We start from the raw sequence: 15,871 nt of genomic DNA, 5'->3' as shown, positions 1-15,871 counted from the left end.
ACTCGCTGCAAGGCACCAATCTCAAACAGCGACCTGCAAGACAGTATTGCAAGTGATTTTCACTGTCATGTTGACCATCGGCTCTCACTTTAAATGGTGTTCCAGGCCTTACATAAAAGATAACCATTTAAACCGTTCATCTTAAAACAGCACAAAGGTCCCTTTTTTTACTGATTCAGTTCGTTTCTTTTCCGGGTTGCAATAAACAGAATAACTGGAATATTGAAGGTTTTTCGAAAGAACGTGTATTCCGGAATAGTCTGGGCATAACTATTCCACGCTTAGTGTATTTGCGCAAAAAAATAATACTATACAGCAACTGTACGTTTTCATTCCGTGGGCAAATAGTCTGAATATCAATGAAATGAGCTCTCAAGCCCATTGGGATCTGGTCAATTGCAAGTTCAAGTTTTATCATCGTCCGCCCGTCCGAGGTGAACGAATACCTTGTCTAAATGCCCTTAGTCACACAGTACAATGCGCTTTCGAATCTGGACACGCGTTTTGCTAACAGTAAAAATGCGTCATTTGATTTTAATTCTTAACACCCAGAAAGGCTCTCTACGTCCCATACCCATCCTACACCTCCTGACGAGAATAAGCATCAGAAATAAGATACAGCCAGATCTCATGTCATTTACAGTGAGAGGGTAATGAAGCGACCTCATTACTTTGCGATGACAAGGTCGTTGAAGGCTCTGTCCCACTTGAATCTAATTTCCCATGAGGAATTGACGTCGATCGTTTCAGTGCTATGTTATCTGCCGGCGAGACTCTTGACGAAAACAACTGAAGAGCATTAAGAGCTTCTTCACAGGCTCTCTGTTGACAAGAACAACGACAATTAAAGTCATAACAACAACGACAAAACGCAGAAGATCCTTGATTTCTTCTGGGTTTAAGTATTGATTACCGAACAAAATGTGTTGATTTACTATTTTGTAAATACCCTGGGCCTAGATAAACGTCGTCTAAATAAAAAAGGATCGGAATTCTTAGAACAATCACGGTGGCTCAAATCGAGAATATACAACCCTCTGGCGTCCACGGTTACATCAATGAAACCGTGAATTAAGAATAAATCGTTTTTAGAGAAAGTCTCGCAATTAAGTTAGTTGAAACTGGTTTAGTTTCATGACAGTTTGGTATCTAGAACCTGCCTACCTACCCTTCGCCCATCCCCACCACTCATCCCTCAGACAAGGTTATTGCTTGACTGATTAAAAGACAGTCTACATCATCCACACACGAGACACGCCCGGGACGGGCACTGACCCGAGAACTTTTTTAAATTTTAGCGAGTGTATTTCGGGTGCCACAAATCCCTCAGTATCTTAAGAAGAAAGACGTTTCAAGGCATTCCACGTGTCAAAAGCTAGTTAGAAAAGGCGGACCGAAATGGCTTTTCGAGATCGAACTGTTTTCGAAACATTTAACAAAAAGACCCCCTGGACAATACGAGAATCAGTGCAAGCTCCTCCCAACCTCGTACCCAGGGTCTCTACCATGGAGACCCTGGGAACGAGGTTGAGCTTCTCCTTGCAAGCATAGTTAATAGAGGGAAATGGTTGTGAAACTAACCAATAGAATCGTGTTGGTTACATATTGTATGAACGCAAAAAAAAAGATTGTGCACGGTCGTGGACTTTCCAACCTAAATCTTGGCATCTTTGTTTGCTCCTTTGATGTTTTCCGAGCTTCCAAACTATTCCCCTCTATTAACTATGGTGCAAGCCTTCGACACTACAGATAAATTCAATTGAAGAATTATCTTGTTTGTCACCTTATGATCATCAAGCTGGTAGTAACAACAGGATAGTTGAACAGCGCCTCTTATCAATAACTGAAAAGAAAACGAAAAAGTTAAAGTGATTGGAAATGAAGGCATGAAAGACTTATTTATATACAACCAACTCACGATGTGACCTTTGTGTGAAATAAAGCAACTGGAAGACGAAGTCTACCCTGATAAATTGACAATGAGATGTATTTTTACGACGCTGATTTAACGATTGCAACTGATCTCTACGACGGAGAAACTAGTAAAATCAACAAACCAAAATACAGAAAACGAGAAGAAATAACCCCACACACTAAACTTTACTTATGTTAAGCTTTCCAAAAACAATGTTGGAAACATTGCTGATTTTGGCCTGCAGTTCTCCTTTAACGTTGTATGGAGTGTTTTCACTCACATGATCAGTAACCTTGTTTTTCCACAGAAACAAAAGAAAACGTTTGCATGATAATGGAGGATTGTCACGCGAACCAAGCGTAATGGACCAATCCAACTTCCGGTAGCTCTATGGTGTAGCATCCGAGCTGGTTAGTGAAAGGTCTCGGGTTCGACTCCCGTCGGAAGAATTCGGAATTTTTTCTCGCGCATAAAAAAACAACGTTTTATCCATTTAAGGCTGTTAAAATATACCATGTTCTTATACTACACTTGCGAGAGCCATACGTAATTTGTAAAATTTTAAAAGCAGAATTTCGTAACATGGCATATTACCAAAAGCTTCATTTCTCACGCAGTTTTTGCTATAAATTGCTGAATTCTTTGCTGATCGATAGAGTGGTTTTCAATTGAGTGTCGAAAGTAATTAGCGAATTGCTTTGGTTTATGATTACTTCGCTCAGTGATTGGTTCAAAGTTCTCGCGCCACTTTTTCAACCAATCAGAAGTGAAACCAAAACCAATCGTGGCTCGCGCGTGCACATTTTCCCGCGCCTTGTGTCGGCTACGTGTAATTACTTCGAGTTTTGATTGGTTTACTGGATTGTCTCCGTCCTTTTTGATTGGCCAAAGTAATTACTTTGGTTTTGGTTTTACGACACTCAATTGAAACTCGCTCTATAATAATAAGGCATTTTTTTAAAAACGAACAGTAAGTACCTCTTGATTAGATAAGGTATCCTGCTCCAGAGAATACCGTTGTTCTTGCAGGAAGTCTATTGCTATTTTGTATTTTCCCTAACGAATGAATAAAAGCTGGTCATCTTTGTTCTTTCAAAGAGAAAAATACTTTAAAAATTGTCCCAGTTTGTCAAAACAGTTGCGGGAGAGTTAAACTAGAGCTTACCCAGGACAACTCTAGCGAAGTCGACAAAGCGATTAAACCACTGAATCTTGTAGTTGCCCCAGTTGGCGAGAAAATCGTCTGACTTTAGACAGAGTAAAATCTATTAGGTCTCACCCTTAGGAGTCATTGGGGCAAAGGGGACAATACTAAAACATTTTATTTCTTCGCTTTCATTTATGAATCCTTTCTACATTGTACTTTTGGCTCAACTGTAGAATACCCAGCCACTCCAAAACACTTCAAAAAAATTGCGGCTACGCGGCTACTCTGTTACGCGCAAACGTAGAAACTATGGCTACGCGGCTACGTGGCAACAGGATATCAAAAGAGGTGAGGTATACCATAGCGATGATCGTCACTGATCTATGCAAAAGATAGAGGTACAATGGAAGCGAAGACTGAAGCTAACAAAACCGCGTAGCCGTGTAGCCACAGTTTACGCGTTTGCACGTTAACAGCGTACTCGCTTTCTAACTCACTCACTTGGCCCTTAGTTGCCACGTGGCCGCTTCGTATGGCAGGGTATTCTGCAATTATGACCTTTTCTTTCCGTTATTGTCTTTTGCGTTTGTATGCACTCTGTGCAAAATTATCTGATGTCTTGATCATAGCAGGCAGTGCGCGGTCCCAGAGGTTTGGGCGCTTGCCTTGAGATCCGGAGATCCCGGGTTCAAGACCGTTCTGACCACGTGTTGAATTTGTACCTGGTAGTAGCTGGTTCAGCTTCTCGGCTGAAATTGTAAATAGCCAACTGGTTTGCCTCCAGCCAGTTGGGATTTTCAACTGGTGTTGTTGTTATGCTCCTTCGTTTCGTTGATTGTATTTCACTGCCCTTGTAAATGCCCCCATGCACATACAAGTATACACGTAAGTCTAAGAACTTTATGCATTACATTTCGGTTGGGTCAGGGCTGTCACTGTGTGACGCCCACATTAAAAACAACACAAACACAAAATAGAACAGTTTTCAATTGAGTGTCGAAAGTAATTAGCGAATTGCTTTGGTTTTGCATTACTCCACTCACTGATTGGTTCGAAGTTCTCGCGCCATTTTTCCAACCAATCAGAAGTGAAACCAAAACCAATCGTTGCTTGTGCGTGCACATTTTCCCGCGCCTTGTGTCGGCTACGTGTAATTACTTCGAGTTTTGATTGCTTTACTGGATTGTCTCCGTCCTTTTTGATTGGCCAAAGTAATTACTTTGGTTTTGGCTTTACGACACTCGATTGAAACTCGCTAAGTTACCTTATGAATAAGTCGGTCAACATGAAAAGTTGTTATCCAGGTCCACTGCTCAACGTTCCATTCTTCCAAAAGACGACTAAAATCTTTTAGAAAGAGACCAAGTTAAAGGTTACAATCACTAAAGAACAATGTCACTGTAAATAGTAATTTGTTCAGAGTGGATGGAGACTTTTTAAGTCAGAAAATAAGAACGTCACTGCAGTAATAGATATACCATTTTTGTAATCAGCATGTGTGTTGAGGAGATGCCATGCTTCTACAGATACAGTAAAGTCATCTGACAGGCTTTGACTAACAGAGCCACAATCTACAAGAGAGTAAAACATAGTGTTTAAGAAAGTTGCAAGAGGAATGCAACAAGAGGGGATGTAATAAATGGGATAGATGGAAATAGGGATAGATGGAAATAGATGCACTAAATAATCGTCGTCATTCTCATGAATGAAGCAAGAAACGCTCACAAAATGTCAGCTCAAAAATCCTCCTTTTCAATTACTTTGTATAGAACTAAAGGTATTTTAATGCATTCTTTGCATCATATTTACAACATGAACGGCTTCCAGGATGACCAACTAAAACTACAAAAAGAAAAAAAAAACCAGAAAACTAACCAATAATATTGGAAACAAAACAGTCTTACTTAATGACTATAAGAAATGTTGGACACTGACTTATTTGAACGTCAAACAACGTTCTCAAAAAACTTGGTAAAGGCGTTTCGACCAAAAACCGAGGATGACCGAAGGTTTTCCGTCGAAATGTGTTAACCAAGTTTTTTGAGAACGTTGTTTGATGTTCAAATAAGTCAGTGTCCAACATTTCTTATAGTCATTATGCAAATTCCTGACTGCAATTTCAGCATATTTCAGTCTTACTTAATTATCATTAAGTCAATCATCACTTCATTAAATGCACCTAACTTACTTTTATCAATGATAACATGCATTAACTGTTTGTCCTTTCCATCCCCTTTCCCAAGGGAGTCATGTCCACCCTGCTAAAGTCAATAACATCATTATAAACATAAACCACTTAAGTCTTCAATAACAAAATTAATGATAAACAAGTATAGCTCAATAGCCCATTTCCGAGTAGCTGCATGCCTCAGTTTCAAAGCGAGTCCTGGTGCACAACCATTCAAATGAAAATGAGTTGCGTATTCTCATGCAAATCAAACTCATTTCCCTTACAATAGTTGTGCACCAAGACTCACTTCGAAACTGAGACAAACAGCAACTAGGAAATGGCCCATTAGGAGTTCCATTTGTTACATATTGTACTCACAGTTGCAGTTAACTTCTTCTTTTTCTTCTTTGGCACTGGACTAAGAATCAAGCAAATTTATTCTGTCAATGCTTTGGCCAACTCTCTCATTTCTCATGCTTGAGGTCTTTCACTTTTTCCACTAGTCTTCTGTTCCCTGCCCCCTCCAAAAACCTTGCATGCAGGTTAATAAATACTATCTGTACACAAACGGGAACCCAACGTCAATTTTCGGAAAATATCTGTTTGGAAGACGATTTGAGATCTAGAATTTTCGGAACATTTGTTGTAAAATTTCTTGCTTGCCTGCATCTCCTAGGATTTTCGGACATCTGAAAAATGGTATAATTGCCCATTTTTAATGGATCTTTACCCTAAAAAGGTCACCTAGAATTTTCAGGTGCTGTTTCCCTGGCTGAAAATTTTGAAAAGGTAAGTTTTGATCCCTATAATTTTCGGAACACTAGACTTTCAGCTAGGATATCCGAACAGATGAAACATTTTTAGGGGATAAAAATATGCCTATATCTACCGTTTAAATACTAAAATACATTTAACAATGCTATGTCTAAGTGGTTTTGAACTATATTCTCGTTGGGTGCCCCTGGGTCCTTTCCATTCTAACCAGCTTTCAATAATTTTCTGCCGAACAAAACTTGGAATTGCCATTCCTTCCACGGTGAAGGCACTCATTTCAAAACAACCACCGAGAGTAATGGTGAAATTTACTTCACCACATTCCCACAAAGTTCGGCGCAAAATTCCCAAGTTCATTTCAAAGTTTGCCATTTGATTGACAGTTATGTATTGAAATTCCCAAGTTCGAAGCGAACTTATGAAATTTACAATGAACTTTGCAAATCGCCTGTCAAAAGTTTTGTGAAATGTACTGCAAAGGGGTGAGGTACTATTTCTCTTGTAAGACTTGACAGATTTGAAATTTAATTTTTTGATGTTCTCACCTACTGTTGCCTCCTTCTGATTTTTGTCTTCCACCATCTGTGATGTCTTCCACCAAAACCAAGGGATGTACTAACCCAGAATTGGCTATAACAAAATGAAATTAATTTTGCCACATCAGTGAATAGGTCTACTACAAAAAGAGGCCTAAGCTGTCGTTTTGAAAACAGAAACACTGTTTGTAAAGAGTGTGGTACAGTGTATCCGATGTGATGATCGCTCTCTACCAGCATGTTACTGGTGGTGGAATAAAAAGGAAAAATGACCCCTAGAATACTTGCAATATTATTGGAATACAAAGGAGGATTTCACCTTTATTCCCCTCTAAACAAAAATCTAGAAGTTATTCCATTTATTTCTTTTCCAGAATAAGGTTAATCAAATGCACCTTAGATATGTCTAAGATTGCACTACATACTTACTGCTTCTGTAATGCACAGTTCATATAATAATAAACGCAACAGATTTTTAAGATTTGGAATTCTCCTCTGACATCTGTCTCTAACTCTCCTACCCTGGCTACTTAAAAAAAACAATTACTTGATTTTCTTCTTTCCCATCTGGCATCAAACACAAATTTATAAGTACAATGTTTAGTCTACCTTAACTCTAGCCTATGAACCCTTTTTCTATCCACCAAACAATTCCACTGTCTTTTTTTTCTATGTACTTACTGCAGCTTCCTGGTACTTTCAGAATCAAATACTTATAAAATTATCATGACAAGACCTCTCTTTACAAAGCTTTGGCTTCCTCACGACTAAATATTTTTGGTATTGTAACTTCATGTTGTAATACATGGAAAGGAAGCTGTATTTGATAAATTGTATAGTAACTTCTGTATAAATGTTTTTCTCAGGGGTAAATAAACCTAAACCTAAACCTAATAAATAAAGCAAAAGAAATTACAGATGATTTCATTTCCTTCTACCCATTCTTGTGCTTTTGTCAGGTTCCCCTAATGCAAACCAAGAAGAAAGACAGGAAAAAAAAAACAACAACGAGAAGCACATATTTCCCAACCACTTACAAACTGAATCAAGCCTATTGACCACACGACAGTATTCCCACACAGTCTGCAGAAATAGTATGGTGGCGGCAAACATGACTCCAGTTTTTTCCAGCAAGTCTTCATCCATACCCTCCTCTAAACTATGTTTTGACATCTTCTTTAATTTATGATGTAGCTCATAAATACTGCTCCATTGATCACTACTGCTTCTGAAAAGTTTAAGAACACTTTACAACTCTAGAATTTTCCATCAAATGAGTTGACCAAAATAATGGTAAATAGTCGTTCATATTACATTGGAAGACACATTAAACCCCTGATGTTGCAAACTACATGAAGGAAGTTGGTTGAGAATCTGACTACTGCATGAGTTTGAACCCCAGCTGGATGAACACTAAGGGTCTTAAAATAATCAAGTCCTCAGAAAGTGCTGCCTTTGTAATAACATCTGCAAATCATTTGACTTTCAACTATTCTTGGATAAGGACTATAAACAGAGGGCTTCATCTTTCAACCCTTGTGGCTAATAACGTGGGAAATTAAAAAAACCCACACTCTGTTTGCAAAGGGTAGGGGATGGAATTCTCAGTACTGCGGAAGTCCATTAGGTGGACTACCTTGAGTGATTCATATGTTCCCTTGTAGTCCTTTCCCACAGCACAACTGCAGTGAAAAATGGATTAAATTAAATTAAATGCTGTATAAAGTATCAACGTTAGGAATGAGAGGCATGTCAAGAAACACATGTAGACAATACATGAGATAACCCTAAAACTTCTTGTTTGTCGAAACTGAATTTACAACTTACAACATGCATTTCTGGGCACAAGGAAGAAGTCTAGTATCATGTCACATACTTATATTTTTGAGGATCAAGCCGTTCATAAATTTTACAAATGTCAATCCAACCACATTTCTTTGCAGCCAAGTAAAACAGCTCATGAAGAGCCATCCAAGGTCCCTTGCCGTCCAAAACCTCCGCAAGGATACTGTTGTCTACAGCACTGCTAAGTCGAGTATCAAAGTTGTCAGACAAAGAATTGTGAGCTGTGGCACATGTGACATAAAACTGGATGGACAGCTCCAACCACTTGTAAACTTGATGTAAGGAGACTTCAGGAGAGCAGTCCTGGATGATGACAGAACCAAAAAATGTAGCAAGTGAGCTTTTTACAGCATAGGTTGACCTTTTTTTCTTAGTGGTACTTTCACACAAGAAAACATCTTGTAGTAGATAAAATAATCCTACAGATTGGTCTGAACACGACACTTCCACAGCTACTCTTTTATTGCCGGACTTAGTCAGTTATTGACTCTTGACTATGTGTGACTTTCATGATCGATCCTTTTTTCAGTTAAATAATCTAGTAACCAGGGTGATCATTTGAAAGCTTAGTAATAGCTTTTGGTTAAGACAAGTATTTTTTGGTTTTCGATTTTCAGTTGTGGCTATCACAGGTATTGCAAGAATCATTATGTTTCTCTTTTCTTTTGCTGTCGTTTACTTCCTATACAAGCTAGGGAAATCTACTCTTCAGGTACAATATTTCGAGTTTGTTTGTTACTTCCATTTTCAGATCATTTCTTTCATAGACTTTGCCATCCTATTTGCAAAGCTTAACTTTACAAAAAAATCAATACCAAGTGTTATGATTTTGCTTTCTTTGATGTTTGATTAAAGAAATCTCTGTTTAGTTGCTTCATATGTGACCCTTTAATTTGTACCACAGATGTAATTCAAATTTTTATTAGTTACTCCAAAAGTGGACCAAAACAAGCACTCTGTACTGTTATTGTTGTTATTGTGATGATAATGATGACGATTATTATTAACACCTAAGTTGCACATAGAGGTTGGGTGCCCAGAGACATGGGGGGCTGGAACCGCTGCTCCCAAAACCAAATACGTAGAACCTAAGAGCCTGCCAACCCACAACCCAGCCGAGAGCCCCGCCCGCCAAAACCCAGCTCCCGCCCTGGCACCTGTCACACTGAACTGGAAGAACAGTGGAGAACCTACTGTGTAGATAAAAGGTAATGCTACAAATAAAGGGGGAAGGAGGAGGGTGGGGAATCACTAGAAAAAGCAAGCTATGTGAAACGCCCTTAACGATGAGCAGAGTAAAACTACCAGCATGTGCAGTGGCATATGCATCAACCGCAATAGACTACTGCTGACCCTGTGATTGCCAGAACGCTCTGCAATCACGTTCAAAACAGTAACGCAACACTTGGTCACACCAGAATGCTAAAGGCCTGCCAGCAGATGATGCCATACGTCCATAAACACCGATCAGCTAAGCCAAGCACTGAGAATACTAGCTCCTAGTTGTTAACTAAGTGAAATTACATTTAACCCAATTTAAATTTATTATCATTAATACTATTAGACCTCATAGTAATTAAATTGACAAATTACAAACCTCCTCTTCTTGCCTATCGGGACCCTTGTCATTTGCAATATCCACCGTCATGTTGTCACTGGCCAGTAAATGAGGTAAGACATCACACACTGTAATAAGAAATAGAGTTTTTCACATCTCTTAACCCTTTGACGTCCAAACTGGCCTAAACCGGCCAGAGTTAGTATTTTACTCTGTCTAACACCAGACAATTTTACTCATCAATGGGGAACCCCCAGGAGTTCTCCCACTGAACTCCCAGGAGTTCACTCCCTGAAAAACTATGTCCCCATTAATACAATACAGTTTACTACTACTGTAGGATTTCAAAAGAATCCACAAGAAAAAGACGTCACATGTACCTAACAGTTTCCTATATGGATTTACAGGTGCACCAGGATATTCAGTGTTTTCTGCATCAATTAACATTTCCATCAGATTGACCTGTGTTGGCAAAAAGCACAATATCAATGCAAATGATTTTAACGTTGTTTTGAAACAACTCTCCTTGCCTAATTTCGTGACATGGTGCTGAGACTGAAAAAAGATAACACATTTTCAGGGTGGGAATCATCGCAGTGATAACTTGTGAAAGACCACTATTCTGGAAGCTGATAGAGAATTGGGAGCACTTGATTGGAATTACATTCAGCCTGAGAGATGAGAGGAAAGAAGGAAACAAGACTTCTGAGAGAAAAAACAGTTCAAAACAAGAAAAGTCATCTCAGACAGCTCTCCTATATGAAGCTAAAGCCAGGGCCCTAAACTAGAAAACAATGGAAGGAGTGGGGTATCAGCAAGAGCGCATACTATACCCCATTCCTTGGAATCACATCAGGAAATCTTCTCATGAGAAGCAGCATCATTCTGCATTTCTCAATGCAATCTCGGCATCTCCCTGAAAGCGCAAACGGCAAGTGAATTGTGAATTACAAAGGAACTTCACAGTCAAAATGACATAATTATTGCCTTCCTTAACAACAAAATCAACTTTATTCTCCCTTTATATCATTACAAGGACATACCTGCAGCTTTAAGAAGTATCTCTCTCTGCACATGTTGTGGAAGACAGCTGAACATGTCTAGACAAAAGTTGATGACCAAGATAAATAATAATAATAGCATTTATCTTGGTCATCAACTTATAATTTGTAATGATTATTATATCTCTAATTTAATGATTTGAACAGGGTAATTAATATTATTGTTTGGATAGTTGGTACATCAGTAACCTAAAGAGCAAGATTGTAGTACTACAGAGTAGTGAAAATGGCAAATTGATAAAAAAAGTGTCTCCATTGCAGCAGTTTTCACACTATTGACCTGTCAAAAACTTGCTATGGGGATCCATAACCTCACTTTCAAGGGCATCTGTAAAACTTGAGACCTCCTTCCAAAGCAAATCATTGTTTGGAAATTGCTCAAACCTAGCATAGAAATAAAGCAACTTTTAGTTGACCCTTTTATGCTCAAATCTGCCATAGATTATAGAAATGGGGCAGACAGACTGGGTGAAATGCAGGACTTGCATTATGATGTTAAAGTTTCAAACTTACATGTGATGAAATAGTTTGGCTGACTCAAGTACTCTTTCATCATTTCTTTCCATACTGTAGGCTTCATACTGTTTAAAGAATGAAACCAACATTTTTTTTCAGATGGCCAAATTGTACCAACACCCCCATTTTCTATAAAGGAAGGCTTTTACATAGATAGATGCATTACTTAGCCACCACACAATTAACACCTGTTCCCATTTGTCTGTTTGTAGTGGCATCATTTTGGAAAAGAAGCATGCCACACTAAACATTATTAGAAATGGACTTATGAGGTTATTCAGGCCAAGTTTGGAATTTAATGAAACTGATGCTGCATTTGTGGGAGAGTGAAACAGAGACATTTTGGTATCAAATAAGTGGATATTACTAAACCATAAAGCAGCGAAATGAAACACCAAAACACCATATATGACCCCACCATGCAATGAATACTAACCAACAAAGGTTGGTTTTGAGAAATCTTAAATATCTATTGCTCCAAATTAATTGACATTAAGATTAGAGCTCCGAATAAGATTGAAGTGGGATCATACACAGTGTTTTGGTGTTTCTTGGTTTAGTAATGCCCCAAATTAGTTGGAGGTAAATCAACCAGGTATCCAGTTGTTTCCCGACACCTTTTTTTTTTTTGCCTTCAAGGTGATTCGCCCACAATCAAGTCCTTTTGCCAACACATTGACTGCACACACTTAGGTCAATCCCCAGTACACTCATGAAGTAACCAAAAGAGTGTTTCATGTTTTCACTTGCCGGCCAACGCATTGGTCATGTGTCGGCCAACATGTTTTTACTTGTCGGCTAACAAATTGTTGGTCGGGTGTCACAGTCAGTGATATGTCAACCAACACAGATCGGATCTGTTACCATAACCAAAAGTTATATTTATTATTTACATACATATGTAACAGTCTGAATGAAAGTTATGTATTCAATAGCCTTTATGGTTTGTTACAGGTAATATATTTAAACACCTCATGTTTTCCACAATGCAGAAAAAATAAACAGTAATACTGTAACATTTGCTGATCAACAAATGTTGAACTGTGTGTCACTGACCAACAAGATGAGATCAGGAGTACACTCTGATGACGAGCTAACGCTTGAAATGTCAGTTTCCAATCTCAGCCTCGCCCCATTTGTTTAAAAGGTGTATAACGCTATCCAATGGCCAGATAAATCGGGTTTCGACAAAACACTGACCCCCGGTCAACTGACCCCCCTACTGACCCCCTATAAAATCAATGGGAAAATGAATACTACTTACTTAAGCCTCAAAAACCCTTTTTAAACAGCATTGTTCAGCAATATTTAAGTCTAAGCACCCATTTTAAAAAGGTTAGCTTACATGAAGTAATCGGCCAACACAACAATAATCGAAAACTAACCTTTTTAAAATGGGTGCTTAGACTTAAATATTGTTGAACAATGCTGTTTAAAAAGGGATGTTGAGGCTTAAGTAAGCAATTTTTCATTTTCCCATTGATTTTTTAGGGGGTCAGTAGGGGGTCAGTAAGGGGGTCAGTTGACCGGGGGTCAGTGTTTTGTCGAAACCCAGATAAATCACTATTCATTGGATAGTGCAATTGGTTTCAGAATGAATTATCCACCAGATAGTGATTTATCCAGTGGATAGCGCTATCCATTGTTTGAAAAACTGTGGGGCCTGGTGGTAAATAGGTGGTTTTAATGTTACCCCATCACCCCTATGTTTGTGAACAAAAACAATTTTCCCACCAGCATGTATTCATTGCACAATAGTGATCAAGACTATTTTTTCAAGAGATTGCTTGCAAACCACCTATTTAATTACCTCCAACAAATCACTTGATACCAAATTTTTGTTTGTCATATGCAAAAAGCCTTGTTTTACCTGAACTCCAAAATCTTTGGGATATAAGGTCTTAGCAGTTATTAACCAAGTTTTAGCCTCAAAAGGATTATTTTCTTTCAAGCTCTGTCTCGCTCTTTCCACTAACCACTGAGAGTCTGCAAAACATCCTGGCTCGGCGGCCATCTTGATTGTAATACTTTTCATTTCGTCTTATTCAACGTGAAACGTCATCAACCATCGCAGGCGCACAAACCCTTCAAATACCTTTCGGCCACCCCATTTTAAGTGCATCTTCTTCTTCCTTCAAAGACACGAGGTAGATTCGAAGTAACTGATAAGAAAACGCTGAAAATGTGCCTTATTTCACATACAGTTATGTCCAGTAAGCAATTAAGAAAGGTAAAATATTTTCTTTTCTTTCTAGATCATGCAGATCTTTGTGAAAACCTTGACGGGTAAAACCATTACCCTTGAGGTGGAACCAAGTGATTCCATCGAAAATGTTAAAACCAAGATTCAAGATAAAGAAGGTACGTGATAAGCTCAATGGAGTGCCGTCCAGTCACGCTAGAGATGTTTTTTTTATATACAAATTGCCATGCACTTTTGAAGCTTCAGTTATGAATACAATCCTTTTGGTTCTATAATGGCATTTTGGGAAGGTTTTAAGTTCTTAATCTGACGTAAGACTGTTTAAAATTTAAAATTTTAATACTCTGTTGCGACCAAAATTTTAGACAATTTCAAGGGAAAGTTATATGTTGTATATCTATAGACTGCAGATAAGGAAAAGTATTAGTGGGTATTGAGTTTGAAACAACAGACCACTAAAATGTATTCGCTTGAAGTTATGTCTGCAGTAGACTCTCCTTACGTCATTGTTATTACATGGACGTGGAGGCTTGGTGGTTAAGTGGTTATCTTTCCAGATTCCCACTTTTTGGGTCACTGGTTCAAGTCCCCCAGGTAATCACTCTTAACCCAGGCCTAAGTTGTTCAAACGATGGATAGCGCTATCCGCTGAATAAATCACTATCCAGTGGATACGTCATAGCGAAACCAGTGAACAACTGGGGCCTGCCTGGTGGATAACATCATCCACCTATTGAACAACACTGGTGCCAGGTGTATAAATGGGTATTGACCACATCTATATATATGCTGAGCATAATATTGCAATGGAGTGATTCCATCATTGTAAGGCTGAAGAAGTAATACTCTTAGTCAATTCATACCATAGAAGCTAGATTAAGTTCTGGCTGCAGGAGAGCTCAGTGGCTCATGAGCAACTTTTGTGTTTTTTTGTAATGACGTCTGTTGCTGCTTATTCTTCAGGAATCCCCCCTGACCAACAACGTCTGATCTTTGCTGGCAAGCAGCTGGAGGATGGTCGAACACTTTCTGATTACAACATCCAGAAAGGCATGTTTTGGTCATGGTATTTATTTATTTTCTAAAGGACATCCCCCTTTTTGCTTACAAGCAAAAACTTTGCTTTTAATGCCATTTAGTATATACCATACAGGGCTTAGAATTGCGACCAATACAGTCGCATTTGCGACTGAATTTTCTCCCTTTGCAACTAAAATATCTGGAGAAGTGGCAAATTTGCAACTTGTTTTCATCTTCGCTCTTTCAAAACAAGGGTTAGCAGTTGCCACTTTGCTGCTCTCTTTACTACAATAAATGACAAAATTATTTTGTTTCTCACCTCGAGTCTTCTTTCAATCTGAAGATAGCGTAATTGTAGCGTAATTTTGCTGCGACGTTACATGCACAACTCCATTCCTTCAATGTCATTCGCCATTTTCAAATTGCGACTAAATCTTTGTGTTTTGTTGCAAAATTGCGACTGGATTTTTTTTGTTAATTTCAAGCCCTGCCATACAGAGAATAGTGCTTTCCAGGTGTTCTGATTGGCTATAACTTACTCTGAGCAAACAGACAAAAACAAAATGAATTTTTGAGGGTGGTGTTTATTGGGGTGTGGTGAATGATCATTTCCACCAAGAAAACACCTATCAGTGATAATATTTTTGAACCCCTTGTTTCTTTTCCTGTAAACCCCATTTAATAATTTTATAATACTTTTTGTCTGTCAATAGAGTCCACTCTTCACCTTGTACTTAGGTTGCGTGGTGGAGTAATTGAACCCAGTTTGCGCATATTGGCTCAGAAGTACAACTGTGACAAAATGATCTGCAGGAAGTATGTAATCTAAACTTTTAGCAAACGTGTATCTTTTTCTTGGTTTTACATTCAGAGCAGTTTGTTTTATAGAGAACATACAAGTGTCGGAGTTCATAATTTTTATTACAAATGAACATCTTTATTTTTGTAGGTGCTATGCCCGTCTTCACCCTCGTGCTGTGAATTGTCGCAAGAAGAAGTGTGGACATAGCAACAATCTAAGACCCAAAAAGAAGCTTAAGAGTTAATTAGAACTCCCTTGAAACTGAAATTTCATCCCTGGAGATAAATAGTGTCAATAAACAGTGTTTAAAAAACCATCTCAAAA

General features: G+C 38.5%; 2 protein-coding genes across 4 annotated transcripts in view; one reads left to right on the top strand and one right to left on the bottom strand.

Moving 5' to 3' along the window:
* LOC138029146 (integrator complex subunit 10-like) overlaps window positions 1-13,536 on the bottom strand; it is a 17,825-nt gene extending 4,289 nt beyond the window's left edge. For 2 of the 3 annotated variants that reach the window (XM_068876842.1, XM_068876844.1), the window contains exons 1-18: window positions 13,393-13,536; window positions 11,520-11,587; window positions 11,287-11,390; window positions 10,989-11,045; window positions 10,779-10,861; window positions 10,326-10,407; window positions 9,985-10,073; window positions 8,419-8,690; window positions 7,580-7,770; window positions 6,552-6,636; window positions 5,611-5,650; window positions 5,251-5,323; window positions 4,541-4,633; window positions 4,327-4,409; window positions 2,894-2,971; window positions 1,784-1,843; window positions 672-822; window positions 1-33 (exon numbers count right to left, since the gene is read on the bottom strand). The exon at window positions 1-33 is cut by the window's left edge and continues 47 nt beyond it. In XM_068876842.1, the coding sequence (XP_068732943.1) occupies window positions 1-33; window positions 672-822; window positions 1,784-1,843; window positions 2,894-2,971; window positions 4,327-4,409; window positions 4,541-4,633; window positions 5,251-5,323; window positions 5,611-5,650; window positions 6,552-6,636; window positions 7,580-7,770; window positions 8,419-8,690; window positions 9,985-10,073; window positions 10,326-10,407; window positions 10,779-10,861; window positions 10,989-11,045; window positions 11,287-11,390; window positions 11,520-11,587; window positions 13,393-13,536 (1,786 nt within the window). The remainder of the gene's footprint in view (window positions 34-671; window positions 823-1,783; window positions 1,844-2,893; window positions 2,972-4,326; window positions 4,410-4,540; window positions 4,634-5,250; window positions 5,324-5,610; window positions 5,651-6,551; window positions 6,637-7,579; window positions 7,771-8,418; window positions 8,691-9,984; window positions 10,074-10,325; window positions 10,408-10,778; window positions 10,862-10,988; window positions 11,046-11,286; window positions 11,391-11,519; window positions 11,588-13,392) is intronic. The other variant, XM_068876843.1, reaches the window with a different exon arrangement.
* A 91-nt stretch (window positions 13,537-13,627) lies between these two features.
* Window positions 13,628-15,871, top strand: LOC138030141 (ubiquitin-ribosomal protein eL40 fusion protein). Its single transcript, XM_068878024.1, has 5 exons — window positions 13,628-13,669; window positions 13,778-13,883; window positions 14,689-14,775; window positions 15,459-15,561; window positions 15,695-15,871. The coding sequence occupies exons 2-5, from the start codon at window positions 13,781-13,783 to the stop codon at window positions 15,789-15,791; spliced, it is 390 nt and encodes a 129-aa protein (XP_068734125.1). The 5' UTR covers window positions 13,628-13,669; window positions 13,778-13,780; the 3' UTR covers window positions 15,792-15,871.

Source organism: Montipora capricornis, chromosome 13 (genome assembly GCF_036669925.1).
Source record: "Montipora capricornis isolate CH-2021 chromosome 13, ASM3666992v2, whole genome shotgun sequence".
NCBI lineage: Eukaryota > Metazoa > Cnidaria > Anthozoa > Scleractinia > Acroporidae > Montipora > Montipora capricornis.
Note: the sequence above shows the minus strand (reverse complement) of the source record. Positions and strands in the feature narration are given on the sequence as shown.